Source organism: Mus caroli, unplaced genomic scaffold (assembly GCF_978045245.1).
Source record: "Mus caroli unplaced genomic scaffold, Mus_caroli_1 scaffold_12, whole genome shotgun sequence".
Lineage (NCBI taxonomy): Eukaryota > Metazoa > Chordata > Mammalia > Rodentia > Muridae > Mus > Mus caroli.
Genome location: NW_028227267.1, coordinates 20,773,120 through 20,788,737, shown reverse-complemented (window position 1 = coordinate 20,788,737; position 15,618 = coordinate 20,773,120). Strand labels below are relative to the sequence as shown.

General features: G+C 39.3%; 1 protein-coding gene across 10 annotated transcripts in view; it reads right to left on the bottom strand.

Moving 5' to 3' along the window:
• Erc2 (ELKS/RAB6-interacting/CAST family member 2) overlaps positions 1–15,618 on the bottom strand; it is an 864,340-nt gene that overhangs the window by 551,958 nt on the left and 296,764 nt on the right. For all 10 annotated transcript variants that reach the window (XR_015044606.1, XR_015044607.1, XM_085828472.1 and 7 more), the window contains one exon: positions 11,560–11,727. Coding sequence is in view for 8 of the 10 variants with exons in the window: in XM_085828472.1 (XP_085684598.1) it covers positions 11,560–11,727 (168 nt within the window). In the remaining 2 variants the exon portion in view is untranslated. The remainder of the gene's footprint in view (positions 1–11,559; positions 11,728–15,618) is intronic.

Genomic DNA, 15,618 nt, shown 5'->3' with positions numbered 1-15,618 from the left:
TGATGCTGGTCTTATGACACTCTTGCATTAGTTCACCTTGCTTTCTTCACTGGTTTTCACTTGTGACTTTGTAGAGAGAAACACACCAAAGAACTTGTGGTGGTATTCCAGTTGCTTCTTGCCACTTCCCAGGATGTGTGCTGATCAGCCAAACCTCATGGTTTCTTCTGGATCAAGCTACTGTCATGGACTCATGTTGGATATTTGCCGGTGGACTGGACTGCCTCTGCTGATTCATGTTTGGTGTTTTACTAGTGGACTGGACTGCTGACAATGAAGATTGGAATCGCCCCAAAGAAATACTTTTCAACAGGTTCATAACCCTCATTTCCTATTAGCCTTCCTTTTTCCTACCTCTGGTAGGTACTGAACTAGAAGGAAGGTTAAAGCATTAAAGAACCATAATTAAAGTAGGTTTTGGAAAATCTAAGCCTACAGTAAAGGCATTTGCAAAGGTTCTGGATCACTGGAAAAGACAGTGCTCAAACTGCACATAGATGAATGCTTCATTTTCTCTCTAACTATTCAAGGATTATATTTCTCTCTCTATTTAAAGATTGAAAGGATTTCAGGATTTAATTTGGCTTAGTAATTATGTAAACTATTCTCACAGCTCCAAGACATCTATAACTTAAGGTTCATTTAATCACCTAGGTTGTGTGCCCATCAACTTCAATATTTCTTATTGATTCTATGATTTGCTGCATCCATGCAGGTGTGGCTATGGCACTTCATAACAAGCCAATCCTCTTCTGGCACTTGACAACGCCATCTAGAGGTCACCCCATTATGTATTAAGACCTAGCTTATGTTTTGTATAGCTGTATCACATTTCATTTTCTAGATCACCATGATTTATTAAATCAGTCTGGTCCTCGTAGATATCTTGATTATTCCCCGTGTTTGTACATAAGAATCACTACTGTTGAGTATTTTTATACTTTTGTCAGTGTACCTTTGATATCTATTTCTAGAACTGAGATTCCAAGACGAAGGTAAACATGGAAAATTTGGTCACTGTTGCCAAATTCTCCCAAGGAAATAACGATTCTGCTTTAAAGCCATCATTATTAGAGATTTAGTTTTCCCCTTACGGTGCCAACAGAAAGCATTTTAAACTTTTGGACTCTTGCCCATCAGGTGAAAATTATTTTCAATGTAGTTTTAATATGCATTCATATCCTCAGATTAAACATAAAACATTGGGTACATTTACACTCATTTCTCCATATGCTGACTGAAGATTGGGCCTACTATTTTACAGGGGTCTTGTTTCTTTGGTTATCTGTTTTCAAAAGTTCCATTCATTAGAAATATGAACCCTTTATCTACCACAAATTTCTCTAAATTGATTTTTATGTTAAACAATTTTCACGTGCAAAAACCATTTGCCACTAAATTTATCAGTTTTATACATCATTCCTATAAAATTATTTGTGGAAGCCTGTGAAGATGACTCTGTCAATAAAGGGCTTGCTGTGCAGCTATGAGGACTTCAGTTCAATCAGAATCCACATTATAAAAAACAAAACAAAACAAAACAAAACAAAACAAAACAAAACAAAACAGGGCACAGCATTATGGCTCTGTAATCCCTGAGCTGAGGAGATGGAGACAGAAGGACCTCTGAGCCTGTCTGGCCAGTCTAGATAAATTAGAAAATTTGAGTTTTAATGAGAAACTTTGTCCCAAAAGTAGAAAAAAATGAGGAAAACACTTAACGTTGACTTCTTACCTCTTCAGGCATGTACACACATGCTCACACACACGCACATAACAGACCAATACACAGATAGGAGAGAAGATAGATTTGTAGTTAAGGATATTTTCTGTAATCTACTTAGGAGTTAACATATATTTTCTCCTGGCGCTAACATAACACATTGGCTAAGACTAGGCACGTCTGGGATTCAAGAGAATAATTGCATTATTAGCTCTGTCACGTATTTTTATGATTTAATTGAAATAAAATTAGATTGCTTTCCCCTCCCTCCCCTCTCTCCAACCCCTCTTAGCTAACCTCCCTGAAACCCCTTCCATACTCACCCAACTCGCAAGTCCATAGCCTCTTTTTATTTGTTTATTACTGATTCATAAATGTATGTACAAATATACGTAAGTATAACCTACTGAATCTAACTTTGTTGTTTGTGAATATATGGTTTCGAGACTGTACACTCTTATGCAGATAACCACTAGGGAAATCATCTTCGGGAGAGGCTAATTCTCCTCCCAGGGTCTTTGTCTAGGTGTAGGACCCTACAAAATTTTCCCAACTCCACATCAGCAGGTTCATTAATATTGCCATTTCTTGGGTCTTATTTGTGCAAGCATTTCTAAGAGAAAGTGTTCAACAACAGACTTTCTGGTTATTCTGGCTCTTACAAACTTTCTGCACCATGCCTAACACATAGTAGGTACCTTAGAAATAACTTACTGGGGATCAAATTAGGTTCCTAAAAATTATTTTGTATGTCTATATTACATTGAAATGTTTTGTCTTTCTCAGAAATATACGTGTGCATGCATGTGCACACACACACATACATACATATATTATAGGAAGTACAACTATAGTTTGTTTTCCAAGTAGCTGAAACTAACGTTGTTGATGGGCTCCCTGGTTGTAGATGGGAAAGAGGTTGGAGAGCCTATGCAGCCTCACTCGTGCCCTCAGAAACAACTGGGCCTCCTTCACCCCACTTCCCTTCTTGAGACGCTCTCTGAATGACTGCAAAGGCATTCACTCCCAGATGTCAGTGCTATGGAGAGATTTTCTGACAGTTAGTATGGCTGGTTCCCAACCAAGGAGTCACCTCAGCACATCTTCTCACATTTGGGAAGATGTTACAATTCCAAATTCCTGTCTTTTCAGTTTCAAATAAATAACTACCAAGTGGTATTGTAAGGAAAACGCTAGTTAGAAGGTCTTGAGAAATCACCTATGTCTCAAAGAATCAAGTAGAGCTTGCCAAACAAGCCTGATGACTTGCGTCACATCCCAGGATCTCACAGAGAGAGAAGAGAACTATCTGAGAGTTGACCTCTGACCTCCACAGTGAACGCCATGGCCCATGCTTCATGCTTCTTCTCTCTCCCACTCACATACATATACACAGTAATAATAACAAATAAAATTTTAAGTTGAATGCCAAAACTTTTGTTGACTTCAATATATTTCATTAAATAAAACTGATTTCCCAGGGTTAAATCCATGCAGCTTACTACCTTGATCACATTGCCTTAAAAAAATAAGAGCAGAAAACAAGGTATCAGTATAAAATAAATATATGTATTTAACTCTAAGGGAAAAGTACAGTCAAATGGAGCAGCATCTTCTTGCAGAGGCCCTGCCATGCGATTTAACTGGACATTTTGGGGTTGCTTTGAAAATGCACAGCAAAGAAACTGGGGTCTTTTTCAGGGGAGACAGGAAGTAGACACAGAGCCTGCGTCGGAAAGCAGAATCACTTTCTAAACTGCTTTCCAAATGCAGGGCTCATAAAAGGGTGAAAGTGGATGAAAACACTTAGTGCATCCCATTTTCAATAACCTATTTTAAAGAGAAGCAGGTAAACTAGAAAGTTCTGCAGGAGCTCCCTTCTGGCTGCTGTTTCCCACTTTAAATGGTGGGGCAGTGATCCAGAGACATGGCAGAAATGTACATTCCTTCCTAAAAAACAGTTTCTCAGTACGTGGAGCTCACCAGCGGGCAGGGCATGAGTGTTCCCATAGGTGACTGCTTAATTGGGTACTGTCACTTCTAGTCACAACTTGCAGAAGTACAGCCAGCAAAAGCACTATCGATCCTTTTATTTTCTCTCCCTATCTCTCTACCCTCAAAACAATGGCCTCGGATGATGAAAGGATTTAATGCAGAAATTAAAATGATTCAGTTATCTTAATTACATGTTTGGCCACCCAGGTCAAATAACATCCCCACGAGCTCAACAAGGAGACCAAATTCTTTTGTTCCAGTAGAAAAATAGGTTGCTCAAAAATGCCTACAATGGCTGGGCTTGGAAAGTTTTTGATTAAAAAGGGATTTTTGTTGGAAGACTTATAATGAGATTTGAGTTGCAGCAACAATATAAAATTGAAAGCAGAATTACATACAAAAAAAAAGAGTAGTGTAAAATAGCACTGTTTTAGTACAATGGAAAATAAGGTGTTTGTGGTTTTGCTCCATAAATTCTGTGTTGTCTGCTCATATGTATGCCTTCTTGGCCTTTCTCTGAAGAGCCATTCTGATTTCCAAGTTGTCCCGAACCAGATTCATTTGTGGTGGGGAACCCCACAATCAACATCTCCTAGGCTCGGCTTTCTTCCTCTGGTTTATTGGCTTTTCAGGACTAATTCGGGGGCACGCATCACACCGGTGTTCAGTTACAGGGCAGACAATGAATTTTCCTAATCCATTTAGTGTGCTGACAGAGCCCTGTTCACAATTTATAGAATTTCCTTTTAGACATCTACCTATTTCACAGTTCATTAGGACTCAAACCGAACACCTGTGTTTATAAAGTCAGAAGCAATTTCATCCTAACAAGGTGTTAAATAAGGCGTTTTCTGAGAACTCTGAACAACAACTGTACTAGACTCTTGACCTATGGAAAAGAACGATGTCAGTAGCTACCCACGTTATCTTCTGACGATCCCCAAATGGCGATACCACAGAGCATTTTCACCACAGCTCGGGAGGATCCTTGTGTTCGTTTTTTTTTATTCTTTTGCCACAGGCCATTCCTGTTTGTACCATAGGGAAGCAAGAGGCTGGCTGCCTAATTCATCTGGGAAGCAAGAGGGTGGCTGCCTAATTCATAGAGCTAGCTAAAACCTACAAAGTAGCTAAAAAAGTGTAGACAGCCAACACAGCCCCTTTAGCCAGGTCCTCCCAGGGCTAGATACAGGGACACGTTCACCACACTGAGTCTCACAAAGCCTGACCTGGGCTCATTTTTATTTGACCCCAAACTTTTCACATCATTAATAAAGAGAAAAATCAAAACAAAGCCTGTGGATGTTAGGGGAAGGAAAGTGTGGAGCTTGGTCCTCCATCATCCCTGCTCTCAAAATGAGAACGGGATGCACATAACAGAGGTGGTGACCCCTGTAATGACTGTGGTTCCCAACATTTTTTTCCTATTGGCAATAAAGCATTTTGCAGACCTCCCAACTGTGGCCACCGTGATAGTTACTGCTCTGAAGGTTTACGTCTTTTTCTTGCAGTTAAAAATGTTATCAATAAAAGTTTCAAATGGTGCCTTTTCCCCACTGAATAAAAACATTTAAAACCATGAAGCCAATAAGGGGACTGGACTGGAAAAAAATATAAATGACAGGGGAACTTTCTTTGTATGCTTTTTTATTTCACCAATTCCTTAATTTATTAATTCTAAAGACATTCCTTGCAAGGCTTGAAAGCAGAACACTGTACCCACAATGCCAAAAGGGTGACAGAACAGCTGGCGGAGCTGGCTTGGGTGTGTGCTGCTAACTGCTTAAAAAGCACCTGCATGCAACAGTGCCCTGATTATGCAGGACAATCATCAAACGTCTACCTGAAGAAAGACAGTAACAATCACCTCTTCAAGTCTCACTGGAGTGAGTAGAAAGTCACTTCCCAGAAGCCAGGGCAAGAGGTGAGGCAGGAAATAGAAGTCTTTCCCTGGGAATCCCACATAAAATAAAATACATATTTTTACAAACTTAAAACAATAAAAGACAACTATTATCTTGTTCCAAGCTTGTTGGTTTTAAAGATGGAACAGTTCCTGAGTATGTGGAACTGTCTACAAGGTACCACAAGAGGAATTTTCTGGAAAGAAGGTCTATAGATTGTATAGAATCTGTAATTGATTACATATAATCTATATTATGACATTTTCAAAAGAAAAGCTATGAACCTTTGCTATGGAACTCACTACTCTACCCAGCACATATTGCTCCTTGCCTGTTGGAGCACAAAACCCTTAAATAACCCTTTATACTCCTTGTTAGCTAACAAGTTATTAGAGATTTGGTTCACCTTTCTGACCTATCTGCAACATGCATTAGTATAAAACAAACAAATAGAACTTTAACATTGTGTAGACTGTAACGCATTGTCTAGAAAGTATGTGTAAGAATTACCATAACTAGTAGTTTGGCAATCATGCTGAGACAGAAAGAAAGATGCTCTCCAAAACAGCAGAAGCAAAGGTCTTCATTTGGGAAAAGAACTGATTGGTAGTACTCACAAAAGAATCAATAGGTAGTATTTTTATTTCTCTGTTTCAATTTAAGAAGGTGCCTGGATTGAACTGTGAAAGTCTGGGCTCTTATACGCACAGCCTACAATTCCAAAACAAACTCACAAAGCTAAAATAGAACAGGTGGGGAAAAAAAATGCTTGCTCAAGCATCCTAACAATGAACAGCAACAACAGCAATACAGGAAACTCAACTTGCAGTTAGAATACTTCACTACAAGCCAGGAAAGCACTTTCCTGAATTCTGTGATCAGACCTTCTCCCATACACACATATGTTAACAGGGAGATTCACCAATAACCACATACCTCTGACTTCTAAACACTGTGTTTGTTCCTTTATTTTTAAAAACATTTTAATTACAACTGAAATAAACAGTGGGACTTTATCCTTCCTATTTTCTGTTCATACTGATAATTACTCAAACACAAGAAAGAAAGTAAGCCAATTCATTAGTCCACCAACTGCTGCCCAGGATGTGACCTGTCGGATAGGGTAAGATGGTGAGTAGGAAACATTAAAGGAAATAGCAAAATAAGAAACGTGGCTGTGGGGTCCTTTGAAGCTATTTTAAAAAGTAAAATGTTATGTTAAGAGCCATGTGGTGTATCTCTGTACGTGTATAATTATTATTCCACTGATTTATTGCACACATGTCAAAGAGCGCCCGGGTATTTGTATAAGTTAAAACAAGCCAACCAAAGAGCCAAGCCACATAGCCACAAACCCAGACAACTTGCCTCCCACCTCTCACCCCACCCTTCATCCTACCACCTCCCAAACACAAAGGTCCTACTTGCAGAACCTCCCTGACAGAGAGGAACTATTATGCCAGTTCAGCTGTCATTTATACTATGTTCTCAGAGAGTAAGCAGTGACAGCTATCATTTATACTGTATTATAGATATATGGCTAAAGCCAGCAGGCAGCAGAGATGTGCCAGAGAAGCCAGCGAGACTCTTCCCATTCGCTTCTGTTCTGGCAAAGGCCTTTTGGAATAAGTCAGAAATCAAATTGCAAGCAACTGTCTCATGTCACCGCTTCTGAGAACAAGTTTTGCGTCCCTCAGGTACATTTTAACTCACATCTTTCAATGAAGGACATAATGAGATGTAACATATGTCATTCAACAAACATGTTCCCACTAAGCAACCACATATGAGATAGGGAGACTGTGGGTTTTTTTCCTGTTGATGCAAAGAGGAGATACCACTTTTTTTTCTTTCTTAATTACCTTTGTTTTTAAAATTAATTTATTTAATCACTTTATATCCTGATCACAGCCCCATTCCCTCCTCTCGTCCCAGTTGCACCCTCAGAAACCTCCTCCTTCACTACTCCCTCCCCTTCTCCCCAGAGAAAAGGGTGACCTCCCCACAATGAGTACCAACATGCCCTGGCACAACAAGTCACAGCAAGACTAAGCATGTCCCTTCCAACTGAGGTCAGACAAGGCACCCCAGCTATAGGAAGAGGGTCCAAAGGCAGGTAACAGAGTTAGAGATAGCCCTAACTCCAATTGTTAGGGGACCCACATGAAGACCAAGCCACACATCTGCTACCATTGTGTAGGTGGCCTAGATCCAGCTCACACATGCTCTGTGGTTGGTGGTTTAGTCTGCGAGTGCTCCCTGGGCCCAGCTTAGTTAACTCTGTAGGTCTTCTTGACCCTTGAGGCACCCCCCATTCCTGCCCCTAGCACTTTAATATGTTCTACTATGCTGCAAGAATCCTTCCCTCATGGTCTAACAGTTAGAGCTAATTTCAGATAAATTGCTTTCTTCAAGAGACAGATATCATCAGGCAACTTGTTCCTCAGTTTCTATGCACAGCCATCTTAATAGAAGAAAAAAGGCAAAAGAAAATTCCTTGGCAATACTGAATAGCTGAGAAGCACCTAAAGAAATATTCACCATCCTTAGTCATCAGGGAAATGCAAATCAAAACAAGCCTGAGATTCCACCTCACACCAGTCAGAATGGCTAAGATCAAAAACTCAGGTGACAGCAGATGCTGGCAAGGATGTGGAGAAAGAGGAACACTCCTCCATTGCTGGTGGGATTGCAAGCTGGTACAACCACTCTGGAAATCAATTTGACTGTTCCTCAGAAAATTGGAAATAGTACTACCTGAGGACCCACTAATACTTTTCCTGGGCATATACCCAAAGGATGCTCCAACATGTAATAAGGGCACATGCTCCACTATGTTCATAGTAGCCTTATTAATAATAGCCAGAAGCTGGAAAGAACCCAGATGTCCCTCAACAGAGGAATGGATATAGACAATGTGGTACATTTACACAATGCAGTACTACTCAGCTATTAAAAACAATGATTTATGAAATTCTTAGGCAAGTAATATTCTAGAAAATATCATCCTGAGTAAGATAACCTAATCACAAAAGAATACACATGATATGCATCACTGATAAGTGGATATTAGCTTAGAAGCTCAGAATACCCAAGATAAATTCACAAACCACATGAAACTCAAGAAGAAGGAAGACAAAAGTGTGGATACTTTAATCCTTCTTAGAAAGGGAAGCAAAATACCCATGGAAGAAGTTACAGAGACAAAGTGTGGAACAGAGACTAAAGGAATGACCATCCAGAGACCACCCCACCTAGGGATCCATCCCATATACAATCACCAAACCCAGATACTTTTGTGAATGCCAACAAGTGCTTGCTGATAGAAGCCTGTTATAGCTGTCTCCTGAGAGGCTCCACCAGTATCTGACAAATACAGAGGTGTATGCTCACAGTCATCCATTGGACGAGCACAGAGTCCCCAATGAAGGAGCTAGAGAAAGGACCCAAGGAGCTAAAGGGGTTTGCAGCCCCATAGGAGGAACAACAATATGAACTAACCAGTACCCCCAGAGTGCCCAGGGACTAAACCACCAACCAAAGAGTACAAATGGTGGGACTCATGGCTCCAGCTCATATGTAGCAGAGGATGACCTAGTCGGTCATCAATGGGAGAAGAGGCCCTTGGTCCTGTAAAGGCTCTATGCCCCAGAATAGGGGAATGCCAGGGCCAGGAAGCAGGAGTGGGTGGATTGGTGAGCAGGGGGAGGGGGAAGGAAATAGGGAGTTTTCGAAGGGGAAACCAGGAAAGGAGATAACATTTGAAATGTAAATAAAGAAAATAATAATAATAATAAAGAAAATTCCTTGGCTGTTTCAGCCAATAAACTTATTAATGTCTCACTCTCAACTTCAAAGCAGGAGTCCAGAAATACCATCTCATTGTCCTCAGAGAGTGACTTCATTTCTACTTCAAAGCACCATCTCTCCATTGGGCCATTTAATTATTGAACATGGGAAAGAAGCTGTCCACATAATGTCACCTCAGTCTTTTTCGTGAAATATGTATGGGTCTAATTTAAACTGTGTTAATTTGAAAGAAGTAAAGTAGAAGGATGGGTGGGCAGATTACGGAAGGCATCAGTATAAGACAGTGAAAGGAGAGGCCTTCTGAGCTGGTTCTCCTAACTCTTCCTTCTGGAAAGAAACTGTCAGGGAGCGAGGGTACCTGTTTGGGCAAGCAGACTGCATTGTTCATCATATTGCCTCCCACCCAACTCATAGTAACATAATTACAATAACTTTAAGATGAAAATGCAGGTATAAAAAGGTGCTTTGTAAAGTAAACATGCTTTTGGATGGGACTCAGCAAACTACCCGGCCTACTTGATTCTGAGTAGGAATCAAGGAGTCCTTGTTGGACACTCCAATGCCTGCCCATTACACCAAGAGTGCCAGCAATCTTTTTTTTTTTTTTTAATGAAAGATGAGACAGAAAATACCTTCAGCACTGCAATCCACACAAGCTCTATAACAATTGCACAGTTCTGCAATTGTACCAAGAAAGCAGACATGTAGATGAATAGATGTGATGGGTTCTAATCATGTTTTTATAAGATCAACCAAAGGACTAGAGTTGGATCCCAAGCAAATCCCTATTCTAGAAAACTATTAGCAGACATCACCAGCATGACGCTACTAAATGTGTAGAACATAGCTAAAGTGACTAAAACACTATATTTAATTTTTTTCTAAACTAAGTAAATTCAAATAGCCTTGTGAGGCTAAGGGCTCACTACTGAATAGCAGAGTTCTAGACACTCTGTACTTATGCCCCTTCAATTGAGATGTAAGTCATCTTTCAATTTATGCCATAAATCTATGTGTTAAAAAAGAAAATGCCCAGACAACATTCACTGAGGGCACAGATCTACTCAACAAACCCAACTCACTCCTAAGTCAAATGTGTATGTCTGTATACATCTTCACGTCTATATATACAAACACAGGGTGCAAAGAGCCCCTGAGGACATACATACCAATTATGACGCCTTCTCCCAAAGTAACCCACAAGGTGCAACACGTAAATCAACCTGACTCACCATCTTCTTTGCTATATTGCCCATTGCTTTTGATGGCTGTTTTATTTACACAACAACTAGTGTGTGTGTTGTATTTCTTATAAAACAGAAATGTGTGATCCAACCATAAGAAGCAAAAAAGAGAGAATAATAACATGTGTGGAGTTTGGGATTGTTATTATTTTTCCAGTAAATATGAATCAGAAATACCAAAGCAGTATTTCCTTTAAGAAACACACAATGCTTACTTTCTTCATTGGGAAAATTAATAAGAGCTCATCTATATAATGGTTGTCAAGTAAATTATGGGCTATTCTGATCATATTATGATTTTGATGAAATATATTAATTCCAGATCCAATTCTTTATGATTCTCAAATCAGACAAAACAAAATAACAACAAAAATACTCTAAAGCCAGGTGTGGTGTCTCAGCCCTTTAATTCCAGTACTATGGAGGCAGATGCAGGCAGATCTCTGTGAGCTGGAGGCCATCCTGTCCTATAAAGTGAGTTCCAGGACATATAAGGCTGTTATACACAGAAACCCTATCTTGAAAAGAAATAAAATAAAATGCTCTAAACAATGGAAAAATATAATAGAAAAATTCTAAATGTGAAACAAACTCCTTGGGTATACAACATGACACAAATCAATAGGAAACAATGAATCCAGCCTTCATCATTATTTATCCCACTTCAGTATGAGACTGTAGTCCCATGTCTCAGGCATTGCTGCAACCTCAGTAGAAGAGTCACAAAACTATGATCTCACTTCAAAACCCAAAATTCTGTGAATCCCAAAATACATCTGTCCCCAAACATTCTGAGAATGCATTCTTTTCAGGATGTCTCCCAAGAAGAACATTGTATATGGCTAAGTGCCCCCACTCTCCAGCACCTGAGCAAATGCCTTACCTCAGTCTGAAGGATGGCAGCCCTCTGTTCTTTGGCAGTAAGCGACTCTTTAAGCACTTCAATGTGTTGCTTGCAATCTGAATTTTGATTGCTAAGGGTTTCAAGCTTTGTTTGTAAGGCAAGAAGTTCTGACTCCTTCTTGGAAAGTTCCTGTTTCAGCTGATCAATCTGTAAAAGAAGAAGACAATCACAAAAATCTGAGAAAAGTTTGTTCAAACAGTTTACCCTTGACAACTACCCCTTTCTCTGTTTTTAATGGCTGGCGATTATAAAATCCAGCAGGAAATGCCATATATATGCTTAAAGAGATGGCCCTAGTCTGGAAGAGGCCCTACAGGGACTAGCAAGTAGGCAAATGCCTTCCACCTCACTCAGACCGCAGGTCGGCAATATCATGAAGGCTTCCTGCCAAAACCTACTTGTTTCTGAAACCCCAAAGGCTACGACCGACAGGAAGACCATCAGAGAGTGGTGCAACGGTTAACTAATCAGAGAAACAAGTTCACAATGTAGAGAATGACTCAGGAGTATCACTTGAAGACAATCTTCAAAAGAAAAATAATTTAAGCATAAGTAAGGCAAAAGAACATAAAATATACATGAGCTATAAGAAAAAGCTAAACATGTGTCATTCAAGTCACCAAGAATAAAAATAATAATTAGAATCAATCTTATTTCATCTCACATCCATCTTCCTCTAGCCCTCTGGGAACTGTCACTGAATTTTGAGATTGTTTTTCAGTTCTCTAATTAACTTTTGTACCCATACAGAATATATTATTAGTTTATTCATATTTTAAAACTTTGTGTTGCATATGCTTTAAGTGTTTATGTATTAGAGACTAAATCATGCCCATGTAAACCCATGTACAAAGAACTTAATCATTTTTTTACTGAAGAAGAATATTCCACAGCAAGAGTTCACCTAATTTATTTATCAGCTCTGCCATTTGGCCTGGTGTTTGTTCTAGGTTTTTAATCTTCACAACAGTGCTACTCTAAAAATATATAAAACCTGATCATAAAACCATCTTGTGTTTCCATCCAGGTGAAAAGTTGCTTAACCCCATGTGGCTAAAGCTGCCATGCTCGGCTGCTTGCTGGGGCTGGAACATTGACAATTCATTCAATTACATCTGCACCTACTTTCTGTTGTTGATGGCTTCCTTCACTACTCAAGATTCTCTTTAAATCCATTTCACAAGTTGGAAGCTTAGCTGGGTGGGGGTTTGTCCTGAAGCATTCAATTGAGCATCAGGCCCTTCTTTAAACTTTGTATCTCATTGAGTTCTAGACTTAGCTCCAGTCTACCTTCTGATGCTCCTTTTCTTCTCAAATTGTATGTTTTGCATTTTTCCTTGCTCAGCTTTTATATTTTCATTACAGATCTGCAAAAGAATGACCACTAATAACCATGCAACAGAGTTAATACCAGGCTGTCTTGAAATCTCCTCTGCCAACACTATTAATCCAAACTCTTCAATTTACCCTCAGGCAGATGTTTTTGGACAGAGGCAGAAAGCAAGCCTAATCTTCCCCCAAAATATCACAAAAACAGTCTCTTGGCCACTTACTAATATTCTTTCCCTCTAAAATTTCTTGAGGTGGGCTCCCACAGTTCAAACGTCTGTCTTCCATGCTCCTGTGTCTATAAGGTAGCCTATTATCCTCTACTTAAAGAGTACAACCACTTTTTAGTGCAAAGTCCAAAAGTCTTCCCTATTCCTCCTACAAACAGCATGGCTAGGCCTGTCACAACAATACTCCACTCCTGATACCAACTTCTGTCTTAGCCACTGTTCTACTTCTGTGAAGAGATACCATGACCAAGGCAACTCTTACAAAAGAAAGTAATAAATTGGGGAATCCTTACGGTTTCAGAGATTTAGTTCATTATCATCATTACAGAGAGCATGTCAGCACACAGGCAAACATGGTACTAGATAAGGAGCTAAGAGTTCTGCATCCAGATAGGTAGGCAGCAGGAAGACAATGACTTGGGGTCTGGTTTAGGCTTTTGAAACTTCAAATCCCACCTACAGTGACACACTTTTTCCACACCTCCTAATCCTTCTCAAGTCCTGCTATTTGCCAATGACTATGTATTCAAATTTATGGGTTTATGGGGCCATTCTTATTCAAACCACCCCAACATCTTAATCTAATTTTACCAGATAAGACCAAAATATTTTCCAAAGCAGTTATATTGATTTGCATGACAACAAGCAGCTTGTCAATATGCCACCACCCCATAGTTTTCCGTTACCAGCTCACTACATTTTTGTCCACTGATAGGGGTCATGGGAGATGACCTTCAAAGATGACTCACCAGTCCCTTCTTCTCAATACTTCACAAATGTCACTCTTCCAAATCAGAAGTTGGGTCTATTTTCCCACTCTTCACTTGCACTGAACAGTGATTCTGATTCTGAATGTGACAAAGTATCAGTACCTTTGTTCCTGCCCTAACCTAGACAACAACTGAGAGCTTTCATCCCCATGCTCAAAGCCAACCAGCATGGTATGAGTTCAGTCAATTTATGATAATCCCAACTGATAGTCTCTGCCCCCTGTTGGGAACCAGCTAACATGGTACAAAGCTAACAACCCTGTGACAACTCCACTATGTGCAAGTGCACAACCAACCACATGAAAAGGCCACTTGAGAAGAAGAGCCTGTCTTGTTCTAGGTCTCAAAGGGAAAATTTCTAACATGTCATCATTTATTTTGACATCTGTTTTTCAAGTGTAGAAAAATAATGTTATTTATTAACAAATACGGTAATTAAATCTTTGAAGATGCACTTTTGGGTTTGAGAAAGTTCTCTTTTATTACAATCATTTCAAGAGTTTCTTTAAATTGTTAAAGATGCTTAATATTATCCAACATTCTGCCTCCAACCCATACATTTCTCCCTTTAATATGTTATTGTAATGAGTAACATCAATGGAATTTCAACATTATCCGTTCCTTGTATTTCTAGGAAAACTTCACTTAGTCATGATATATAATGTTTTTCAATGTTAATGGATTCAGCTTGTGGATATTCTTTCAGCATTTTTCCTCTAGTGTTTGGAGAGAGTGCTCTGTTCTGTTCCCATCTGTTCTGTTGTTCTTGGGTTTTGGTATACACTTATCTATGGGAGCTTGTTTTAATGTGCTCTGAGAACTTTTCTGAAAAAAAATGAATTCTTTTTAACTTGGTTGTTCATCAGAAAACATGAGCAAAACCATATAAAGTCGGCATTTTCCCTACTAAGAACTCCACACTGCAACTAAATTTTCATATTTATTTGTAGGAAAATTTCATAAAACCTAATTATATCTTCTACCAATGGTATCTATAGTTTTGTTTTCTTTCTAAATATTTATCCTTAGTGTTTACTTGCTTGACCTCATCAGAAAAAGCCCAAATTAAACCAACAAGTCAGAGATCCAGTTGTGAAAGTGCTGACCAGACAAGTTCATCTTTGTTTTGTGCTTCATTAATTTTTGCTCTTATTTTTACAGTACTTTCTTCCTTGTACCTTTTTGAGTTATTCTATTTGCTTTTACTAAATTTATAAACTAGATATTTATCTCACTGATTTTCAGCACTTTTTCCCATTCCCCTCCTCTCTGTGTTATGTATGTGTTATGTGTAGTGTGTGCATGTGCACATGCATGGCACAGGTGTGTAAATCTTGTATACATGAATGTGGAAGATGCTGCTTCTCTGTTACTCCCCACCTAATTCTCTTGTGATAGGACTCTCACTGAACCTGGAGCTTATCATTTTTGTGGGATTTTTCCCCCTCACCTCTCAGTTAGTCCAGCTAGCCAGCAAGCTCCAGCAGTCCTCTTACCTCTGGCAGCCCTTTAGCCCTAGCACTGAGATTGCAGGTGCTAACAGCCATAGCCAGCTTTTTACATGAATACTGAGGTTCTAAACTCAGTTCCTCTTGCTAGCATAGTGAGGGCTCTTAACCACTGTGCAAATTCCCCAGCATCCATTATTTCATACATAAGACTTAAAACTATTCATTTCTTTGTTATAACACCTTAGCTTGATACCACTA